We start from the raw sequence: 24,519 nt of genomic DNA on the forward strand, positions 1-24,519 counted from the left end.
CCTTCATAGGTGCTCGCTAACAGCACTTGCCCCTACAGTCTGTTAAGTCTATATGGGGAATCTTTGTTATCTTTGTGTCTTTGTGTCTCTCTGTGTGTGTGTCTCTGGCAAAACAACCCCCTACCTCCTCGCGGTGCCGGACGGGCAACTCTGTCGTGGACAGTGCTGTGGGGGGAGGTCTCACGGCGTCTGTGTCCACCACAGGGGCTAAACGGGGGCTCTGGACGGGTGCGAGGGGCTGGTAACCCCTCCACCTTCAATAATTTACCACTAAACCACAAAGATAACAAAGGTCCCCCGTATAGCCCTAACAGACTGTAGGGGCAAGTGCTGTTAGCGAGCACCTATGAAGGCCGGAACGGTACACGAGGGGGTGGGTGGCCAGCACCACGCCCGACCGCCTTTGTCTCCCCAGTGGCGATGTTTACACACCGCACCGGGTACTCATTTGAGGCTGAGTCGACCTAGGGGAGGCCCGGGACCGGTTCAGATTATCGTCACTTGGTGTTGGCCGTGAGCGGGAATCGAACCCGGGTGGCCGGGTTCGTAGCGCAGCGTAGCGCTAACCACAGCACCACCGCTCCCCACTAAACCACGCACACGCAGCCACAGACACACGCGCAGACAAACGCGCAGACACAGACGCACACACATCCTCAAATGAGTACCTGGTGCAGCGGTAGCGGTGTGTATTAAACATCGCCACCTGGGGAGACAAAGGCGGCCAGGCAGGCGTGGTGCGAGGCCAACCCACCCCTCTTTGTGCGCCAGTGCCGGCAGCATAGACGCTGCTGCTGCTACTCGCTACGAACAACCACTTGCCCCTTACAGCCCTGCTAGAGGCTACACGGGGGACCTTTGTCTGTGTCTACCTTCATAGACGCTGCTGCTGCTGCTACTCGCTACGAACAACCACTTGCCCCTTACAGCCCTGCTAGATGCTACACGGGGGACCTTTGTCTGTGTCTACCTTCATAGACGCTGCTGCTGCTACTCGCTACGAACAACCACTTGCCCCTTACAGGCCTGCTAGAGGCTACACGGGGGACCTTTGTCTGTGTCTACCTTCATAGACGCTGCTGCTGCTACTCGCTACTAACAGCACTTGCCCCTTACAGCCCTGCTAGAGGCTACACGGGGGACCTTTGTCTGTGTCTACCTTCATAGACGCTGCTGCTGCTACTTGCTACTAACAGCACTTGCCCCTTACAGCCCTGCTAGAGGCTACACGGGGGACCTTTGTCTGTGTCTACCTTCATAGACGCTGCTGCTGCTGCTACTCGCTACGAACAACCACTTGCCCCTTACAGCCCTGCTAGAGGCTACACGGGGGACCTTTGTCTGTGTCTACCTTCATAGACGCTGCTGCTGCTGCTACTTGCTACTAACAACCACTTGCCCCTTACAGCCCTGCTAGAGGCTACACGGGGGACCTTTGTCTGTGTCTACCTTCATAGACGCTGCTGCTGCTGCTGCTACGAACAACCACTTGCCCCTTACAGCCCTGCTAGAGGCTACACGGGGGACCTTTGTCTGTGTCTACCTTCATAGACGCTGCTGCTGCTGCTGCTGCTACTTGCTACTAACAACCACTTGCCCCTTACAGCCCTGCTAGAGGCTACACGGGGGACCTTTGTCTGTGTCTACCTTCATAGACGCTGCTGCTGCTACTTGCTACTAACAACCACTTGCCCCTTACAGCCCTGCTAGAGGCTACACGGGGGACCTTTGTCTGTGTCTACCTTCATAGACGCTGCTGCTGCTACTTGCTACTAACAACCACTTGCCCCTTACAGCCCTGCTAGAGGCTACACGGGGGACCTTTGTCTGTGTCTACCTTCATAGACGCTGCTGCTGCTACTTGCTACTAACAACCACTTGCCCCTTACAGCCCTGCTAGAGGCTACACGGGGGACCTTTGTCTGTGTCTACCTTCATAGACGCTGCTGCTGCTACTTGCTACTAACAACCACTTGCCCCTTACAGCCCTGCTAGAGGCTACACGGGGGACCTTTGTCTGTGTCTACCTTCATAGACGCTGCTGCTGCTGCTACTTGCTACTAACAACCACTTGCCCCTTACAGCCCTGCTAGAGGCTACACGGGGGACCTTTGTCTGTGTCTACCTTCATAGACGCTGCTGCTGCTACTTGCTACTAACAACCACTTGCCCCTTACAGCCCTGCTAGAGGCTACACGGGGGACCTTTGTCTGTGTCTACCTTCATAGACGCTGCTGCTGCTACTTGCTACTAACAACCACTTGCCCCTTACAGCCCTGCTAGAGGCTACACGGGGGACCTTTGTCTGTGTCTACCTTCATAGACGCTGCTGCTGCTACTTGCTACTAACAACCACTTGCCCCTTACAGCCCTGCTAGAGGCTACACGGGGGACCTTTGTCTGTGTCTACCTTCATAGACGCTGCTGCTGCTACTTGCTACTAACAACCACTTGCCCCTTACAGCCCTGCTAGAGGCTACACGTGGCTGTGCTTTATCCACTGCTGGACTAGGGCGGCTCCTTGACTTCACCCTCTCGCCTAACGCTGCTCAGTCGCCGATGTTTGACAGGGCGCGGGCCTTGTAACGTACCGACACCGCCAGAAAATAAAAAAAAATTACTCCCGATGAGTAAAGAAGTTGAACATTTCATACAACACACATACATAAATACTGTATATCATACATCGAACACATGTGATATTCGTAGAACGTGCGTACAATACAAACGTGCGCCTTACCCGGATTTGGGAGCGAGTAACGGGTTTGAGTCTCGCTTACAATGACGTCTGCGTCATTACTTCCCCTTGGGCGGTGTGGGGGGAATCACATAAGCATCGTCATCAATACTGTATAGTAAAAAAAAAGCGAAATAAAGTTACATCAATATATAGAAAAAAAACATTATATTTTCACTTACCTTGAGTCCTGATGCCAGCTTATATACGGAAAAGGAGTAATATGGTAAATCCGCACTATTGCACAAAAGACAAATATCCCCCGTGTAGCCTTAACAAGCTGTTAAAGGAAGCGTCTATGAAGGCCGGAACTGTGACACAGTTCATAGTTCATTTATTTGGTATAGCCCTGTGAGCCATTCGGCTCTTGAATCGGGTGCAACCGCAACAAACAATAAACATGAACAAGAAAACATCTTAAAGTGATTTTGTGTGACTGTGCAAACAGAAAATACAGGAAAAAAAATATCAAAATATTCCTGAAATAGCACCGTACACCAACGCTGTGTGCAAAAAAATCCCAGTGGGATGCAAGTCAAATAACAACAACAACCACAAGACAACTGAGATTAAGGCCATCAGTCTAACTCCGTACTACAATAAACAAAAACATGGCCAAAACAAAAAAAAACTTTTCGAAATCACCAAAATAAAAGCCATAAATGCAATGTAACAGTGATCATAGGGACTGTGACCGAATTTTTAACAATAAACTACATAAATAAATTATAACACCAAAATCTAGGGCCATAATTTAGGCCACTGAATAGCAGTGGCAGCTAGGGTTGTACTACTCCTCTAGAGCAGTTTTGAGTGAAGATCTCATAGGTAGTGATTCAAGTTGCAGTTTATTGGCAATAGCATTCCAGACCCTGGGGGCATCAATAGCAAAAGCTCTTCCTCCAGTTTTTGTACGGCAATAGGGAATGTGAAGCTGGTAAATGAGCGAAGACCTGAGGTCAAATTTGTTCTTTGAAACAGAGAGGAGATCCAGTAGGTAGTCTGCGGAATTTTTTGTAAGTACATTGTGAATAAATAAGATCTGGTGCACAAGCCGTCGAACATTAAGAGATGTTAAGTTTGACCCAATGTAGAGATCACAGTGGTGAGTCCTATATGGGCAGTTCAATGCAAATCTTAAGGCCGAGTGATAGATGGAATCAAGCTTCTTCAGTACAGTACTTGGGGCTGATTTATACACGATGTCACAGTAGTCAAGTAGAGGCAGTATGGTAGCTTTTATCAATTCCAAACGGAACATAGGGGGGAAGCAGTGCTTGTGTCGATACAGAAAACCAATTTTTATTTTTGTCTTTTTACCAATATAATCAATGTGATCTTCAAAACTAAGTTTTAAATCCAGGATGACCCCCAGATACTTATAGATCTTGACTTGCTCTATTTGATAATTATTCAAGGAATGTAATTGGGGAAAAATAACTTCCTGCTTTAGTCCCGGAGAGAAGCATAGCACCTTGGTTTTGGAGGTATTCAGGACTAGTTTAAGAGAAACTAGCTGATGTTGTAGTTTGTTGAAATCACCCTGGAGCTTAGCAATCACGTCATCCGGAGAGCGGCCAGCAGTAATCAGCATCGTGTCATCTGCAAAAAGATTTACCCTGGAATGATCCAGTTCAGTGCCCAAGTCATTGACATAAAGAGAGAATAAGAGGGGGCCGAGGATGGAACCCTGTGGAACCCCTTTTGTTATCTTAACACTGTTTGACCTCCAACCATCTGTGAATACAGTTTGGGTGCGAGAAAAGAGGTAATTTTTAACCATTGTACTGTGTTCTTGGAAAAACCGAGGCAACTTAGTTTACAAAGCAGGGTGTTGTGGTCAACTGTATCAAAAGCTTTGGACAGGTCAAGAAAAAGACAGGCACAGTACTGCTTATTATCAAGGCTATTGTAAATTTGATTCAAAGAGTCTAATGCAGCAGATGTGGTGCTGTATTTTTTCCGAAACCCAGATTGTTTTAGATGTAGTAGATTGTTGGTGGACAGGAAACTGCTAATTTGGTAGTTCAATAATTTTTCAAAAATTTTCATCAATGGGGACAAAATTGAGATAGGTCGGTAGTTATTGGGATCATCTTTAGGGCCCCCTTTGTGAAGTGGACGGACATAGGAATGTTTCCATTCTAGAGGAACCGATGCTTCTTTGATGGACAGGTTGAAAATATGGGCTATAGGTTTGTATATTAGGTGACCAAAAGTTAGTAGATCAAAGACGGGAATACTATCTGCTCCGGTAAAGGAGGTCCCTTTGAGGTAGGACAGTTGTTTCAGAACATTACTTTCGTGGATTGGTTGGAAACTAAATTCGTTTAATGTTTGGACAGGGGTGTAGGAATTTGCAGGAGCAGGGGTGACTCCCAATACATTATCAAAAAGATTACCAGCTTCAGAAAAATGAAGGTTAAAATTGTCAACTATTTTTTGGGATCTGAAAAATATTCCCCATTTCGGTGAAGCTCAAAGGGCAGATTTTCTGTTTTGGATGCCTTTTCGATAGATTTGATTGTTTTCCAAAAAATCCTGGCATTTCCATGTGATTCCAGGAGAGTGGAGGAAAAGTAGGCATTTTTTGCATGCCGTATTTTTTTTACGCATCTATTCCTTAAAATCCTGTATTCTAGCCAGTCATTTACCAAATTACTTTTCTGAGCACATGCCCAAGCCTTGTCCCTAGTTTTCATGAGCTTTGTAATCAAAGGATCATACCATGGTGGGCGGTTGCCTTTAGTTTTAAATCTAACCAACGGAGCATGTTTGTTAAGAATTTGGAGAAACGTGTACCTGAAAGTCTCCCAAGCCGTAGTCAGGTTGGGGATATCACAGACCTTATCAATATCTGAGTGAAGCACATCATTTGTAAATGCCTGAGTGCTGAAGTGCCTCAAAGAGTGCTTCTCAACAATTTTAGGGGGGGCTTTGGGTCTGGCTGATGATCTCACACCAAAAATGAAGGAGTGATCACTAAGGTTATTACCCAGAACACCAGTCAGTGCGAAATTCTGAGGGGCATTTGTCAATAGGACGTCAAGCAGAGTTGACTGTCCCGGATTTTTTAGGTTGGGTCTTGTGGGGACATTTGTTAATTGAAACAAGTTAAATTAATCTGTAAAATTTGTTGCCACGGCCGGCGGGTTTAGCCAATTCCAATTTAGATCACCCACTAAAACTATTTCACCTTTAGGGAGGCCCCCAAAAAGCTCTCTCAGTGCCGATGCAGCTTCAACATCCTTCCCACAAGGTGGTCTATAGCAGCACACTACCAATATCTGTTGATTATTTGGGAGAGTTATTCTGAGAGCCAGACCTTCAAAGCAACATTTTTTAAACAAGGAGTGAGCTGGTGAACATGCAATAGTGTTACGAACATAGATGGCAATTCCACCTCCTTTAGATCCTCGGTCAAGCCGAAAAAGGTTGTAGTTTTCAATCGTAATCTGCAAGTCATTGACGGCAGGAGTGAGAAATGTTTCTGTTAGGCAAAAAATGTCCGGGTCAAGATTTGCCACTTCTAGTTTTAGTTGACTTAATTTAATCACAAGCCCTCTGGTGTTGACATGTAGAACACCAACACCTTTTCTGCCAGAAAAATCTACAGAATTATACGAGCTCTTTTCATTTGGGTCAGGATGAAGCTCAATACCACCCAGAAATAAGAAAAGTAGAATTAACAGTTTGCATAAGTATTTTCTGTGAAAGGATGAAGAGCGGCGACCCTTGGACGAATATCAGCAGCTCGCAGATGGTGTTATTTTTAAGAGCAGAATGAAGTTTGGAAGGAGTGTTGGTGAAGTAATGGGACAAAGATAGGGTTTAAAAGGATACAATGATGGAGTGTAGAAGTGTCTATGAGCTGTTTCATTTGCAGGTGTAGTGGCAAATCGAGCAACAAGTATTGACGCAAAATAACGAGGGTAGCCGTTTGTAGAGTCGAGTGTGGCACTAGATATGGCCGGGAGGGATAGCAGTACAATACACAGCAGGAGAATTGCCATCTCTAAAATATCCGGGGTATACACAGATTTACACACAAGTGGAATAGAAAAATATATATATAAAATTGTAGGCCGAGCGTGATAAAAACGTCTTGCCGCACTCGTCACACACGCACGGCTTTTCGCCCATGTGCTAGGGTTGAACAGCGCCCACCCCCCTCTCCCAGACAGCAGATTCTTGGCTGTTGTGGGCTCGGCTGAACCGCTTGCACCGCCTCCTTTCCCCGCCGCAGGATGGTGCTCGAGCTAGCCCTTCTTGAGCTCAGCCCACGACTGGAATGTCGTTTCTTGGCCTCTCGTCTCTCTGCTGCCCGTCCAGACGGCCCCACTGAAGCCCACACAGGGGAACTCTTCATTCACGACCCTCGGCCGTCTCGAATGATCTCCGTAAAGTTGTCCAGGATGGAGCGCACGTCCGCCTTGAGCCGCTTGTTGAACGACTGCAGCAGCGCCTCCTTGCTCTGGGGCAGCGTCCGCGACATCTCGGGCAGCAGCAGTGGATGGAGCACGACTCTCTCTCAGGGCAGCAGTGGATGGAGCACGACTCTCTCTCCCTCAGGGCAGCAGTGGATGGAGCACAACCCTGCCTCAGGGCAGCAGAGGAGAGATAGAGTCTGGCTCCCTCACGGCAGCGGTGGAGATAGCACGGCTCTCGCTCAAGCCAGTAGTGGAGAGCACGGGGCTCCCTCAGGGCAGCAGTGGACGGGGCACGGCCCTGCCTCAGGGCAGCAGCCGAGAGAGCACGGCTCTCCCTCAGGGCAGCAGTGGACGGAGCACGGCTCTCCCTCAGGGCAGCAGTGGACGGAGCACGGCTCTCCCTCAGGGCAGCAGTGGAGAGAGCGCGGCTCTCCCTCAGGGCAGCAGTGGACGGAGCACGGCTCTCCCTCAGGGCAGCAGTGGATGGATCACGCTCTAGGCCGCTACAATAACCGGAAGCCCACGGCCCCAACCCAGTTACGCCCGCCGGGAAAATTCTCATTTCTCTCTCTCTCTCTCAACTTTGCACTCCGAACGTCGTGTTGTTGTATCGTTCGTGTTTGGGGGAAGAGACACAAGGGGAGAGAGACACGGGGAGAGAGACACGGGGAGAGAGACACTAGGAGACATACACGGGGAGAGAGACACGGGGAGAGAGACACGGGAAAGAGACACGAAGAGACACTAGGAGACATACACGGGGAGAGAGACACGGGGAGAGAGACACGGGAAAGAGACAGAGACACTAGGATACAGAGACACGGAGAGAGACACTATTGGAGAGAGACACAAGGACAGAGACACGAGGAGAGAGACACGGGGAGACACAGACACAAGGAGAGGGACACGGGGAGAGAGACACGTGGTTGGGTAGTGACACACTAAGTCCATTCAACTCTTCTCAACACACCAACACAGTGTGCAATATACACACTTCATATACACACATACATTATACATAGACCTACACACACGTATACACATGATACACATATACACACGAACACATTATACACATTATAAACACATGTACACATTATACACATACATAATACACACACTTGTACACATTACCACATACATTATACACACACTTGTACACATTACACACACATTATACACACACTTGTACACATTACACATATACATTATACACACGTGTACACATTATACACACGGCACAATAATCACGATTAAAAATAATTAAAACGAAGGGATTGGTTGCCCGCACCACGCCCGGCCGCCTTTGTCTCCCCAGTAGCGATGTTTACTACACCACTACACCAGGTACTTATTTCAGGCTGAGTTAGCCTAAGAGAGGCTCAGGACTGGTTACAAATTGAGCAATTATTGGAAGGACGTTATTAACCAGGTAAAGTCTTGACTGACTGTGATGTTTCCATCCTAACTGCCTATGTCAGCTGTTATTTCTGACTCGATGCCTCTCTCTTAGATCTCTCTCTATGCCTCTCTCATATCTCTCACATGTCCTTTGGATTGCACTCTCATGCCCACGTGTCCTTTGGATTGTACTCTCATGTTCATGTGTCCTTTGGATTGCACTCTCATGCTCACATGTCCTTTGGATTGCACTCTCTCTTGCCTCGTGAAGGCCACTCTTCGATCTTATATTAACACTAGCGGTAAGTACCCGGCGTTGCCCGGGCGACAAAGGCAGACACATGGACTTACACACAGACATCGACCCACACACATAGAAACACATCGACTTAGACGCACACACACACACATGGTTAAACCCAGGATGGCTCGTTAGCAGGCCAGCCTAATTGTTTCTAACCGGCGAAGATGTTCTATTAGGGGGGTGCACGTTTTGCAAGCGTAGAGAATGGAGGGAATGACCGTCGCTGAGAAGACCTGGAGCTTCATGCGGAGTGATAGACCAGGTATCTTCCACACAGTGTAACGCAGCCAATGAAAAGATAATGGTGCTCCACTGATATGGAGTGAGACTTCTGCTGTTAAACCGGAGCCGGTCATGAGCACACTGGCCAGGTATGGGAATCTCTGCACTCTCTGCACAACTGCCGCATCACCAATTGTGAGGAGTGGGGGTGGATTGTCCGATGGTGCGAAATACCCAGGCAGGTGCTTAGTTTTGGTGGGGCTGATGGTAAGGCGCCACCTCTTAGTGGCAAGCTCCAGGTTCAGCAGTAGTGCCTCCAACTCCTCCTCTGAGTGAGCAGCAGTCACCAGAGCATCGGCATACATAACGTGGTTGAGCAATAGGGAGCCATCCCTTGACTGCACCCGGGCATTGATCAGCCTCCCATTATATCTGTACCATATGGTAATTCTTCTGGTACAGCCATTGAAGGCTTCACGAACTACGTGGTCAAAAGATAGATGTTAAATAATGTGGGAGCCAGAGGACATCCCTGTCACACCCCAAGGTGTAGAGGGAATGGCTCTGACTGATGGCCACGTAGCTTGACGCGGGGCCGCTCACCATCATGAAGGTCCTTAAGGATCGTGAGCAAAGGGTGAGGGACTCCGAAAGCATGAAGTACAACTCAGAGTCCAGGCCTACTGATGGTATCATAGGCCTTGACAAGGTCAATAAAGCACACACATTCACTCACACGCACGCATGGACCTACAGACACGCAAAGAAATGGACTTACACTGACTCACATGGAGCCACGCACACAAAGCGACTAACACACATGCCCATGGACTGACACACACAGACATATCGACTCGCACACACAAACACATGGACTCACACACACATATGGACTCACACACGCATATACATCCACTTTAGATGCACACACATGGAGTTACACATACATAGACTGACACACACATTGCCCTACACACACATACACATATGGACTGTGACACACAGACATCTACTTTAAATACACACACATGGATTAACACACATATATCGACACACACACGTATTGACTTACACACAATCGAGTGACACACACATGTATGGACTTACACACACATACACATCGACGTACACACACACATCAACTGACACACATAGACACACAAACGCACATTGACTTACTCAGATGGAGCCATGCACACGCATCGAATAAGACACACACATGGGCTAACACACACACAGTGACTGATACGCACACAAATGGACTGACACGCACACTTGGACTGACACACAAACACTTGGACGTACACACACACATCGGGCATTGTCCAATCGAAAAAGACAGACACACACATGGACTTAAACACACGCATGGACCTACACGCACACACATATGGACTCAAACACACACACATCGACACACACACACATCGACGTTCACAGCAATCCCCGATGATGGCACAGCTATCAGTATCGCAGTGATCCCTATGAGTAAATAGCGTGACATGAGCAATTAAAACAGTAGAAATGCATTGAAGAAATAAGCAGAAATAAGTGTAAATTAAAGAGCAGGAGAATGCACAGGTAAGTTGAGAAGCAGGCTATAGTCTAGGTTATAGCCTGCCAGTATACCGACTCAATGACAAGCATTGCTACAGTCGACATAAAAAGCTGCCAATATGGGCAGCAGCTGAAAAAGCAGAATACAGTCGACATGAAAGGCTCGGAGTACACTGAGTGAGGTAAAGAAGCAGGCAACAGATTATAGACTGGCATACACTCATAATGGTCAAAAGGAAAATTAGCAGTGTAGTGGCAGTGCACTGACGATAATTAATCAGTAGGCAGCAGACCACATGACAAACTGGCAGTACACCATCGCAGCATCATAAAAACACAGCTAAAAAAGGGAATATTTATCAAGCTAATAATGAAAATTTTGTTTTGTGCACACAAACATTATTATTGTAATATCTGGCAACGTATTTGTTTCATAATAGTAAACAATGAACGTGAGTTCTTATCTGCACACAAACATTATTATTGTAATATTTGTCAACTGATTTGTTTAATAATAGTAAACAATGAACCTGAGTTCTTAGCGTAAGAAGCAAGGAAATTTGTACTTACCATAGGCTTGGTCAGGCCTAGGCCCGTGCGGAGCCCCCGACCTGGCCTACATTGCCGAGGCAGGGGAGGTGGCACGTTGGCAGGCTGGGGGATCGGCCACTACCCCCACAGACATCCCCCCGCCCGTGCAAGAATAATGATATCTAAGTGTAGAGGTGTTAACTAAGCACTGTTGCGCAACCTGCATTGCCACCAGGGCAGTGCAGCATTTCTAGATTTAAAGCTTTCGTGACTGCTAGGATCCATACTCTTTGGTTCTATTGGGTAAAGTCACGTAGGTGAAAATAAAATAACAAAAAAATAACAAAAAAACCATCACACTTCCATATATAGCAGGCGTTACTAAAAAGATTTCCAAAATTCTAAACAAACACAAGATCCAGGTCCGGTTCAATACAGTACACAAAATTGGTGATCTGATCCCATCCGTGAAGGATGTCATTCCTGACTTACAGTACCCCGGGGTTTACAAATTGAGTTGTACCTGCGGTGATTGCTATATCGGGGAGACAAAGCGACATGTCTCTGACCGAATTCGCGAGCACAAATCAGATTTGAAACACGGCAAAACGAATTCTTCTGCCGTGGCTGATCATTGTTACAACGCTGTGGGGGATCACGATATAATTTTCTCCGATACCAAGGTTCTTTGCAAACCCACGGGCTTTTATCAGAGATTTGTTCATGAAGCAATTCAGATCTACAAACACAGACACAATTTCAACCGAGAAAATGCTTTCAAATTAAGCAACCATTGGAAAGATGTTCTAAATCGAACTAAACATTAAACTAATTTCAATGGTACAGTATATTTTTTCAAGTAGTGGTACCCCAAACTTTCACAGCTCTTATAAATTCCCTTTTCACACCATCAATAGGTAAACTCCCCCCCCCCCCGCACCAAACGGCAAATCCACCGGCACGTACACCACCTCTTTCCTAAAATCGTGCAATCAAATGCTAATTTTTTATGCTAATTTCTTTGTCAGAACACCTTGTTTGCTCGCACACAGTTTAAAGGTCCGCTGTCTGAGCGTGGTTGTGTTTCGCTAAATTCTCCTGTTTGATTAGTACTAGGTGCCTCGGTGAATGTATATGCTCTGACTTTAACATAGCTATTTCTGTGGCCGAAACGTCGTGATTTTTTGTTATTTTTTTGTTATTTTATTTTCACCTACGTAACTTTACCTAATAGAACCAAAGAGTACAGTGCAGCATTACCTCTGCGTACAACGGTTGGGGTCAGTCGAGGTGAAATGGATCGTGGCCAGGGTTTGGTCAGAACCAATCAGACGGTTCTACGTGGGAATGTATGATTGGTTCTACCTGGCCACGAAGGAGTATAAGAAGGGTGACCCAACAGAGTTCGGGGAGTTCTCTCCCTGCACGAAGACAGAAGACTGGGCTGAAGCCTAGCTAGGACCCTGGACCAGCCTTCCAGCCCTTCTAAGGGCTAAGGCTCGGCATACCCAGTGGTCAGGACCCACCGGGCCAGCGGTGGGTCAGAGAGCGTCCCCTAGGTCCTAGCCAGAGGACTCTAGGCTAGGATAGCGGTAGACGTGTGAGTCCCGCCAAGTCCGGAAGCTGTACCTCCCTAGATATCAAGGAGGTTAGCTGTAGACGTGTGAGTCGCGCCAAGTCCGGAGGCTGTACCTCCCTAGGGTATCGGGTGAGGGGACCGTATATCCCTCTGTGTGTGTTAAGGACTGTACGAGGAAATAATACAATAAACAGAGAGTGCCTCCTAAGCAGTCTGCTCGTCTTTACAACACTACAACTGGAGTCAGAAGTGGTTGGAAATGGAAACAAGACGTTCAGCCCACGCGCGGAGCCAGAACGAAGATAACGCTGTCTCACCTGCAAGCACTGCCAGCTCCACTGAAAATGCTGCTGCGTTGACGGCCGCCCAGCCACCGGTTGAGCAGCCGGTCGCTCCCCCTGCCATGGGGGACGGACTCAGGGCAGCACACAGCCGTCTCGCTCAACTCCTACACGCCGCGGCCTCCATCCTCGACAAGATCAGCTCAGAGGTCGCGAGCGGATCGAGTCAACCGCCGGCGGATGTTCCCACCATCGGCCAAAGTGGACATTTTGATTTTCCCGCTGGGGAACCACGTGATGCCGCCGAAAGCGGAAGCCAGGGGCATCCTGGGAACGCGGGGGGCCAATCACGACCCGCAGCGTCATCAACACGCGACGCTGCGAATTCAAGTTCCTCAGCGGACGCCGCGTCATCACTGTATCGACACGGCACAGTAGACTCTATCGGCCGGGAAATCACCGATCTCCGGCTCGAGACGGTGCAAGCTGAGGAGGAGACGACGTCCGCCCTCCAACAACGCCTGCCCATCTTCCGAGAATTCGCATCTGAAGGGGGCGACTGGGCGGCGTTCCAGCGTCGCTTCCTGAGCCACCAAGGGATGGTGGGCTGGTCGGATGCACAGGCACTCCGAGCACTACCGGCCACTCTGGACGACGACGCTCTCGCCTCGCTCCTCACCATCCCCAGGCACCGAAGGGCGACTCTTCAATCGGCCCTCCGACGGATGTCCGACGTCTACGGGCCTCCATCTGATGTCCGCAGCCGATTTTACGACAGGCAACGCCGCCCTAAAGAGTCTCCGTTGGCATTCCGGACCGCTCTACTGGCGATTGCAAGAGCGGGTTACCCTCGCATGGATGACGAGGCCGTCGATGCCATCGTTCTCCAGAAGATGCTGGAGCTGGCGCGCGAGCTGCGCATCGTCATCCAAGTGGTGGACGACGACAGTATGTGCCCGCTACGAGCCGCTCGGTGCATCCACGCACATCTGCTGCTCCACACGGAATCGACCATCGCCGCCTCGGCTTCGACGTCGGAGCCTGCCAGCAGGGACGCCGAATTCTCCCCCGACCGGGCCTTCATGGCGACCAGGTCAACGGGCCGGCGATCGTCCGACCACGCTGGTCGCCGCAACAACCAGCAGCGGGGACGGCCTTCTCCACGCGGCGACATAACGTGTTTCAACTGTGGCCGATGAGGCCACATCTCCTCCGACTGCCGTGCGCCTCGACGACGCCCCTCCGCATCCCGGGGCCAGGACTACAGGACGTCCACGGCATCGCGGCAAAACCAGGCAAGTCGCGACGCCTCTCACGCTCGGCCCTCATTCACACCATACACAGCGCAACGCACCATAAGAAGGGCTCGCGATTCGGCGTGCGATGGGGGGTGTTCTGGCGTTTCTTCGCGGCCACTCGGACCTGGGCAGTGGTCTGAGTTTGCCCATAGGGTAGTCGCGGCGACGGCAGGTTCATCCGTGGTTGTCGGATCAATCGAAGGTGTGGAATTTCGAGTGTTGGTCGATACGGGTGCGTCGGCTATGATCATCTCTGATTTGATTTATAACATACTGCCCGTATGATGCCGCCCCTTGGAACGGGTTTCTATCCCGTGTTTCGCCGCTAATGGCAGTTCGCTTGGCATTATTGGGCAAATTCGGGCGCAAATTTCGATTGGTATCTTCTTCCCTCACCGTGCCGTGTTTGTTAGGCACTGGTTTTCCCGCGAAAATGCCTATTAAGATCCTTGTAGATCAAGGCTGCATCGAACTCCCGTCGGGTTGACGGATGGCGTTCTTGCCCACGCCCTCACATCCGCGCATGGCTAGTGCCTCGGTACAGGCGTTGGTCGCGAGCACAGTTCGCATTACGCCAGGGACACAAATGCTCGTGCCCTTGCGACTTAAACAAACGCTAGCCCCGGATGCCTCGGCACATGGCATTTTGCTGGGGCCTTCAAACGCAGCTGCTAAGGGGTTAGATTTGGTGGCTGCACAGACCCTCATAGCAGCCGACAGCTTTTGAATGTCGGATTGTCCACGACCGTCATTCCGCAAGGAACTGTGCTCGCTCACGCGACCCCGGTGCCGCAAGGGACCGGAGTCGCGGGACACGTGTGTGACACACCGCAGGTCCCACCTCCTTCCGAATCGGATGAGAGATGGTTGGACGCGCTCTGCAAAGACACGGGTGATCTGTCTCGTTCGCAGCGAATTAAATTGCGCGCTCTTCTGCGAGAATTTTCCGATGTTTTCAGTAAATCTAAATTTGATATTGGCTGCACCAAGCTGCTGTGTCACCACATTGATACTGGTGACGCTGCCCCGATTCGACAAAACCCGTTTCGGCTTAGCCCGGCGGAGAAACAGCATGTTAAATCGGCTGTGGATGACATGCTGGAGGCCGATATAATTTCTCCCTCCACTAGTCCCTGGGGTGCTCCAATAGTGCTGGTCAAAGAGCACGATGGCAGTCTTCGTTTTTGCGTTGATTTTCGGCGCCTAAATAAAATCTCGGTAGCGGACGCCTACCCTCTCCCTCGTATGGATGAGTCATTGGATGCCCTGGCAGGGGCGCACTATTTCTCCACCTTGGACCTTCTGTCGGGGTTTTGGCAACTCCCCCTCGACGAAGCGTCAAAACCTAAGACTGCTTTTGGGACACCACAGGGCCTTTTCGAGTTTAATAGATTGCCCATGGGTCTCCACTCGGCCCCAGCGACGTTCCAGAGGCTCATGGAGCTGGTCCTCGCTGGGCTCCAGTGGGACTCATGTCTCATTTATTTTGACGACGTCATCGTCTTTAGCCGCACGTTCGACGAACACATCGAACGGTTGCTTGCTGTCTTCTTGACAATGCGGGCCGCTAACTTAAAATTCAAGCCGCAGAAGTGGCACCTTCTGCGTAAGTCTGTGCGCTATCTGGGCCACATAGTTAGCCGCTCGGGCATCTCTACCGACCCTGAAAAAAACAAATGTGTTCAACAATGGCCGACCCCTACATCTGCGGGCGATGTTCATAGTTTTATTGGTTTTGCGTCGTACTACCGCCGTTTTGTTGCTGGCTTCGCGACAATTGCCAAGCCGCTCCACTCCCTTACGTCAAAAGGGGTGGCATTTCATTGGGGGGACGCAGAACAGGCCGCGTTCGACTCCTTGCGGAACGCGCTCGTGACGGGACCGTCCCTTGCATACCCCGATTTTTCCGTGCCATTCGTGTTGGACACCGACGCTAGCAATACGGGGATTGGGGGTGTTCTGTCCCAAAAAGTTGATGGCATTTAAAGGGTCGTTGCCTATGGTAGCAGAGTCTTGTCTCTTGCTGAACAAAGATACTGTGTGACCCGACGTGAGCTGCTGGCCATTGTTTTTTTTATTCAGCAATACAGGCCGTACCTGTATGGTCAGCATTTTACCGTGCGATCTGATCGTTCGGCTTTACAGTACGCTCTGCAGGTTGACCAACCGTCCGGGCAGCTTTCTCGGTGGCTCGAAGTCCTTCAGGGGTGCACAACACACGAATGCCGATGCGTTGTCTCGACTCCCGCCGGCTCAAAAATGTGCGTGTTTTTTGGGCTCGGGCCGTTGTAAGCCACCACTGCCAGCGCAGGTCGCGCCTCTCAAAACAGTGTCAGCCGCGCTTCCTGCCGCCTCAGCACCGATACCGGATCATGCAGATCCAATGGCCAGTGACGATTTGCTGGGGCTGACTTTGGCCGAATGGGGTCGGCATCAGAACGATGACATGTCGTTATTGAGGTTGCGTCGTCACGCGAATAATGCGGCTCCGGGATAGGGGAAATTGAATTCATTTGTCATGAAGCACGGCTTGTTGATGCATTGGGATGCTGACTCATGTCAACATAAAATCGTCGTGCCGTCCGCCTTGCGATGCAAAGCCGTATGGGCGGCGCATGAGCGTTTCTTACACCTGGGTGTGCATAAAACCATTGGGTTGTTGCGGTTGCAATTTTTCTGGCCGGGCATGCTGCGTGACATAACTGACATTTTGCTGGGATGCACCCATTGCGCGCAACATAAACCGCTGGCTAAACCGGCATGTCCACCCCTGCAACCCATTTCGGTCTCTCGTATAAATGAGTTGGTGGCTCTCGATATTTTGGGCCCTTTTCCTACTACGCCACGGGGTAATAAGTACCTTCTGGTTGGGGTAGAGTATTTTACGCGGTGGCCTATGGCCTGGGCCCTCCCCAACCAGTCGGCAGCGGCCGTTGTGGACGCCTTTGTTCAGGGCTACGTCCTGTACAAGGGCGCACCAGAACGGTTGCTGACCGATCAGGGAAGAAATTTTTCAGGAGCCCTGCTAAATGATGTGTGCCGCCTGTTGGGCACAAAGAAAGTGCGCACTTCGCCCTACGATCCCCAGACCGACGGCATGGTGGAGCGCCTTCATAGAACTCTCACCGCTATGTTATGCAATCAGGTCGATGAATCCCACCTTGATTGGGACTTGCAGGTTCCGGGGGTCCTCGCCGCGTACCGCATGGTGCCTCACGCGACGACGGGGTTTGCCCCGTTTTTTTTAATGTACAGCAGGGATGCCTTTCCTCCCGCCGACGTTCGGCTGGAAATCGAACAGCCACTGCAAAAATCAAAGCTCGTTGACCACTTGCGATTCAACCTCTGTAAGTTGGCCGAGGCACGGGAGGCTGCCATTGAAAATTCGGCTTCCCGCCAACGAGCGAATTTGCGACTGCGTGACCCTCGGACGTCCATGCATCGGTGGGCACCGGGAGACAGGGCATGGCTTCACTGCCCCCCAGGTGCCGGTGTCCACGTCGGCCAAACTCCTCAGGCCATAGCGAGGTCCGGTTGAGGTGGTGGAAGTCCTGCGTCCCCAATGTGTTAAAATTCGCTGGGGACGGCGTCGCTGGTGCGTTCACCCCTCTCGGTTGAAACCCTTCATCATGCCGCGCGCCCCTCCACAACACATGCGACACGGGGGCCGAGTGTGCGACGCGTCCGAAGAGCCGGATATTGCCCCGTTGGTGCCTAACCCGCAGCGCAGGCGCGTCATCCCTCCCGCAGATGACGCGGGAGTGATGGCTCCATGCAGGCCACGTTCGGCCTCAAGGGACCGTGGAGCATCAAGTGTCCCCGTGGAGATGCCTAAAGACCCATCGGATGTTCCTGCTCATCCTCCTACTTCTCTTGTGCCGCCGACAAAACCTGCCATCCCCTACGATGGTCCTGCGAAACACACGCGCGTGAAATCTCGCCGTTTGTTATGATGTTCTTTTGCCTTGTATATACGTTATTTTGTTAGGGGGGTATTTATATGGGGTTTTTTTTTATTGTTCTTGTTGTTCGTGAGGCACACTCACAATTCTTCCACCGTTGGTAATTTCGGACTTTCCCATTGTTGTTGCCGGGATGGCTGAAGCTTCCGAAGGAGGGGGTGATGTAGAGGTGTTAACTACTCACTGTTGCGCAACCTGCATTCCCACCAGGGCAGTGCAGCATTACCTCTGCGTACAACGGTTGGGGTCAGTCGAGGTGAAACGGATCGTGGCCAGGGTTTGGTCAGAACCAATCAGACGGTTCCACGTGGGAATGTATGATTGGTTCTACCTGGCCACGAAGGAGTATAAGAAGGGTGACCCAACATACCTCGGGGAGTTCTCTCCCTGCACGAAGATAGAAGACTGGGCTGAAGCCTAGCTAGGACCCTGGACCAGCCTTCCAGCCCTTCTAAGGGCTAAGGCTCGGCATACCCAGTGGTCAGGACCCACCTTACCCTATATTGCAGGGGTCACTAAAAAGATCTCCAAAATCCTGAATAAACACAAGATCCAGATCCGATTCAACACTGTACATAAAATCCGTGATCTGGTTCCATCTGTAAAAGATGCTGTTCCAGACATCCAGTACCCGGGCATTTACAAACTAAAGTGCCTCTGTGGTAGTAGCTACATTGGAGAAACCAAACGACATATCTCGGACCGCATCTGCGAACATAAAGCAGACTTGAAACACGGTAGAACGAACTCCTCTGCCGTGGCAGATCACTGTTATAATTCAGTGGGCTCACATGACATTGACTTCTCCAAGACAGAGGTTCTTTGCAAACCAACCGGCTACCATGAGAGATTCGTTCATGAGGCCATTCACATATACAATCACAGAGACAATTTCAACCGAGGTGGATTCTGCCTTAGTAACCATTGGAAATGTTTTAAACCATTTCCGTTCTTAATTAATTGTATTTTACGATGACCTTCAGACCGCAGCTCTTTCACTGGCATTGACTCTTAATACCTCTCACACCACGGTTAATGGTATGGTTCACAACATGGAGTAACAATCCACCCATTTTTTCGCCATATAGCATTGTGATATATAACGACTTATTGTTGGTAGCTTAGCTGATTGGAGAATAGAGTTTATTGATAACATTGAGGTAATTTATATTTTAGTTTTTTTTATTGGTTTACTATATAGTATTCATTATATAGTGTAGTGTATACCCAGTTACTGTGAATAGCTCAGATGTATTAGGCTTTGACTTTAACATAGCCATATCTGTGACCAGTCACAAGCTAATCACTCAGTTATTTCAATGCTAAATTCTCCTAGTTATTTCAATGCTAAATTCTCCTGTTTGATTTGTACTAGGTGACTCTGTGAATGTGTATGCTTTGACTTTAACATAGCCATTTCTGTGACCAGTCACAAGCTAATCACTCAGCTATTTCAATGCTAAAATCTATGCTAATTCCTTTGTCAAGGGGTGCCTCTGTGGATATGTATGCTTTGACTTTAACATAGCCATTTCTGTGACCAGTCACAAGCTAATCACTCAGCTATTTCAATGCTAAATTCTATGCTAATTCCTTTGTCAAGGCGCTTTGTTTCTTCTCACACAGCTTAAAGGTCGCGATCTGAGCGTGACTTTGTTCGCTCCAGCGCTGTCCTCCAGACAGTCTCGTCCCTTCACCTGATGAAGGCCGCTTGTGTTGTGGCCGAAATGTCGTGAGAATATTATTGCGTTATTTTATTTTATCAATGTATTATTTTATTCTCATTCTACGTGACTTTACCGAAAGAACCAAATAAGATGAATCCTTGCAGTCACGAAAGCTTTAAATCGAAAAAGATGTTATTAACCAAGTAAATTTAACGGTTCATATTTGTTCCATCTTAATTAGTCTATTAACGAGTTAATTACATCCTCAGCGTTTAGCAGTACGGCTATTTTGTTTTGAGCGTTGTCCTGAAGGCAATCGTGTAGCTGCTTTGCTCTCCCTCTCCCCACCCGCGCACCTAGCACCTCATCATGTTACTTACAGCCCCGCCCACTCCCCCCCCTGCCCAGCCCCACGTCCCTTCCCTAGTGTACACGCAACACTCCCCCTACCTTATCCCCCCCCCACCGCCCTCTCTGACTTATATAAACGCTTTAACTCAGGCATCTCTCCCACTTCAGTAAAAAATAATTCTTGCTGTGGTTGTCACACCTGATGTTGATTGCTTGTGTTGCAATCGAAACGGCGCGATTTATTTATATATATTTTCACTTACTTGACTTTACCGAAGGAACCAAAGAGTATGGATCCTTGCAGTCACGAACACTTCAAATCTAGAATGAAAACTAGAGGAAATTTGTTGTCCGTACTGGTCATGTGGCCCTCCAATATTCCTTCAAAGTTGAGCAGCCGGCTGGCCAACTCTCTCGTTGGCTAGAAATCTTTTGCAGGAGTTCTCTTCCAGTGTGGTGTATCATAAGGGTACTCGGCATTGCAGCGTGGATGCTTTGTCATGGTTACCACAGTCGCCTAGTTGCCCGTGTTTGTCTGGGACAAGCCGTTGTGTCACAGCCGCGTACTGTCATGTCTGCGATAGCCGGTTCGAGACATGCAGGGACGGGTGCATCTGTTGGCAGTGTTTTGCAGCTTCCGCGCTCAGTGTGGGTGCACGAGCAGCTGCTGGATGACTCCTTCGGAAGTTTGTGACGTCATGCGGAGCACGCGCAGGCAGCTCCCGCCTCGAGTGAAGGTGGCCGGTTGATTCCTTCACGATGGCCTTTTGATGTGGAGAAAGGAAATGCTGGATCGCTGGCCAGTTGTTGTTTCCATGGGCCTACGTAACAGCTTGGTTCGCGCGCTGCATGAGGAGAAGTTATTGCACCTCGGCATCCAAAAATCTTTGTTGACGTTGCAGCGTGATTATTATTGGCCGGGGATGACAGCCGATGTCTCCAAATGGATCCAATGTTATACGGAATGTGCACAAAGGAAACCGCCGCAGCGGAAATGTCATCCGCTGCTGCAATCTATTTCGGTTTTCCGTATTAACGAACTGGTGGCACTCGATGTTCTTGGCCTTTTTCCGGTCACTTCTATGGGTAATAAATTCCTTTTGGTGGCAGTGGAATATTTTTCTCGATGGCCGATGGCTTGGCCGCTGCCGGATCAGTCGGCTGCCTCCATTGCTGATGCGTTTTTGAACGGTTATGTAATGGACAAAGGTGCTCCCGAACAGCTTCTGACGGACCAAGGTCGGAACTTCTCCTCTAAGTTGTTGCGTGAGCTCTGCGATGCATTGGGCACTAAGAAAATCAAAACGTCGCCGTACCACCCTCAGACGGATGAGATGGTCGGACGTCTGAACAGGGCTTTGTCTGCCATGCTCTGTCAGATGGTGGATGCCAAACAAGCTGATTGGGATTTACATGTGCCAAGCGTGCTTGCTGCGTACAGGATGGCCCCGCACGTTTCCACGGGATTCTCGCCATTTTTACTTATGTATGGGAGGGAAATCGCACCCCCTATAGATACCCAATTGGGGTCGCCACTAGATAACGTTAAATCTAAACTGCCAGAACATGTTCGCGTTTCCTTGCAACGTATTTCCGAGGCTCGGGAGGCGGCTAGGATCAACACCGCCAAAACGCAGGCGCGCAATGAACATAATGCGCGCAGGTTGGACCATGACATGTCGTGGTCCATCGGCGACAGGGCTTGGCTACATTTCCCTCAGGTGCCCGTTGGCACCTCCCCTAAGTTACATAAGCCCTGGCGTGGACCTGTGGAGGTGGTCGAGATTAAACATCTGCAGTGTGCGCGTATCCGGGCGGGCTGCAGGCGTTGGTTCGTTCACCCCTCTCGGTGGAAACCGTTTATCCCTCCGTGAGTTGCTCCTTCATCTCCAAAGATTGCACTGCCGGGGTCTGACATGTCCGACGGACCGGGGACGGTGCGGTTACAGGATGGACGCCCGAAGGATTCTGTTTTGCCGCCCACAGCATCCGAGCCTGTGACTGCCGATGCGGGCCGTGACCTCGCCCGGACCGGCCGTACTGCGGTGGAGCCTTCCGCTCCTCTGTCACCTGTCCTGCTGCCCGGCGTGCCGACCGGGGTGGAGCAGGATGCCGCTCCCTTCGACGGTTCGGCGTCACGGACTCGCTCCAGGGTGTTGCGATTTTGTTGAAGTCGCCCATGTTGTTATTCGTACAACCTTACGTTGCTGGATTCATCCTTTAATCTTTTGGTTGATTGTTATGGGTTGCGCATTATTATGGGATTCTCATCTCTCTTGGGAATCACCCCACTGAACGTGCACCACGAGTTCTCTTGTGTTGCGTCTCTTTATTACTTATGAAGAGGAGTCGGAGACTGGTTAAGCACTTCTTTATTCTTCAACCCACAGCAACACTCGTTCCAAAACCAACCCCGAACACACGTCTCACAGCCCCTATTAAACCCTCCATCTCCGCCTTCATTCCCAATACACATCCTCGTCCCGCACGCCTGGTCCGGGTGACGTCGGTGGCCTTTAACCCTTGACCCCCATCTAGTGTATTCCCGTGTGTATTATTGGTGCACGTTATACTGAGTCTGCGTGGTGCGTGAGGGTGGCTCGCAGATTCCTTGCACTTATATCGGTTCTATCTCTAGCCAGGACAGCTAGTCTTTTTTATGGGGGGGGGGATGTGATGTAATGAGAGAGCGCCATCCAGTGGTTGCCAGAGGGTAACTCGGTACAGGCACTATTATGTAATCACCATCCAATCCGGGAAGAGATGCTTCAGGAACCATCGGGAAGATTCCACGAGAGGGCGCGGCCAGAAGTGCGGCCTAGCTACGCACAGGGGAATACGAGTAGGTGCAGGGGAGGACTCGTGGTCGGTGTGGGGAGCCTTGGGTCCGGACTGTGTCGCTGCTCGTCATCTCCTTCGCCACGGCATCCTGAAGAAGAGAGAATATCTGGAAAGGGAAGGAACGGGGCTGCGTAGCATTGCAGTGGAAATAAAGAAAGCACCCCTTACAAGAATCGTCGTGGAAGTAATTTATTACACAGGTATGGAAAACTCTCCACTCTCTCCACAACTGCCCATCACCAATTGGGACTTGTGGGGTTGAGTGGCTAATGGCACAAAATACCCAGGCCGCTGCTTAGTTTCGGTGGGGCTGATGGTAAGGCTCCACCTCTTAGTGGCATGCTCCAGGTTCAACAGCAGTGCCTCCAACTCACAAGATCATCAGCATATGTAACATGTTTGACCAATTGGGAGCCATTCCTTGACTGCACCCGAGCGTCGATCAGCTTACCATTGTATCTGTGCCAAATGGAAATTCATCCAGTACATCCATCGAAGGCTTCAGAAACTACGTCTTTGAAATATATGTTAAGTAATATGGGAGCTGGAGGACATCCCTGTCGCACCCCAAGATGAACAGGGAATGTTTCCGACTCCGTCCACAAAGTTTTACCCGGACCTGCTCACCATTATGAAGCTCCTTAATGATTGTGAGCAGTCAGGGACCGTGAAAGCACGAAGAACAACCTAGAGCCCAGGCCTAAAGTTGGTATCATAGGCCTTGACCAGGTCAATAAAGCAGTGATATATGTCTTGTGGGAATTCCTTACACCTCTGCTGTAGCAGATGGACAGAAAATATGGCACCTGTGCAGGACGGCACCACAAGCCTATCCTCAGGGTGCCTGGCACGGCGATGTTGAGCAATTCTTGCCAGGACATTTGTGGGCACACTGAGGAGTTGTTACAGTCTGTGTGGTCCCCCTTCTTGAAGAGGGGGACCACCAGGGCATCCTTCCAATCCTGCGGAACCCATCCAGTGGTCCAGACTGTTATGATGTCAAAGTAGGGCAATCTGTGCACAAACGCCACCCTCCCTCAGCATTTCGCTTGGGAGATCATCTCTGCCTGGTGCCTTTCCTGGTCTCAGATTCTGGATCGCCTTCAGTACTTCCTCAACATATGGTATCTCAGCAAGCCACTCACAGAGGGTGACCTCTTTTCTAATATTTGAGGCATCGCAGCCTCAGCAGGGTCACCCCCACTTAGTTCCACGATGTTTTCCAGGATGAGGGATTTCCCCTCCCCCACGACCTCACAGAAACACTCAGCAAATCTGCAAACCTGTTCCTGGGGGTCAGAGATTGGATCACCGTTCCTTCCCCCAATTATGGTAATAGTTGTGCTGCTGCAAGTTAC

The 24,519-nt window shown here is 49.9% G+C and overlaps 1 protein-coding gene across 2 annotated transcripts in view; it reads right to left on the bottom strand.

Moving 5' to 3' along the window:
• LOC103091750 (myelin protein zero-like protein 3) overlaps positions 1 to 3,066 on the bottom strand; it is a 42,258-nt gene extending 39,192 nt beyond the window's left edge. The window contains exons 1-2 of one of the 2 annotated variants that reach the window (XM_076056816.1): positions 2,920 to 3,066; positions 2,741 to 2,805 (exon numbers count right to left, since the gene is read on the bottom strand). Coding sequence is in view for 1 of the 2 variants with exons in the window: in XM_076056815.1 (XP_075912930.1) it covers positions 669 to 700 (32 nt within the window). In the remaining variant the exon portion in view is untranslated. Of the gene's footprint in view, positions 1 to 668; positions 716 to 2,740; positions 2,806 to 2,919 lie in introns of those variants that run through there. The other variant, XM_076056815.1, reaches the window with a different exon arrangement.
• Positions 3,067 to 24,519: the final 21,453 nt, after the last annotated feature.

Source organism: Petromyzon marinus, chromosome 78 (genome assembly GCF_048934315.1).
Source record: "Petromyzon marinus isolate PM22_M1 ecotype Great Lakes invasive population chromosome 78, UKy_Petmar_22M1.pri1.0, whole genome shotgun sequence".
NCBI lineage: Eukaryota > Metazoa > Chordata > Hyperoartia > Petromyzontiformes > Petromyzontidae > Petromyzon > Petromyzon marinus.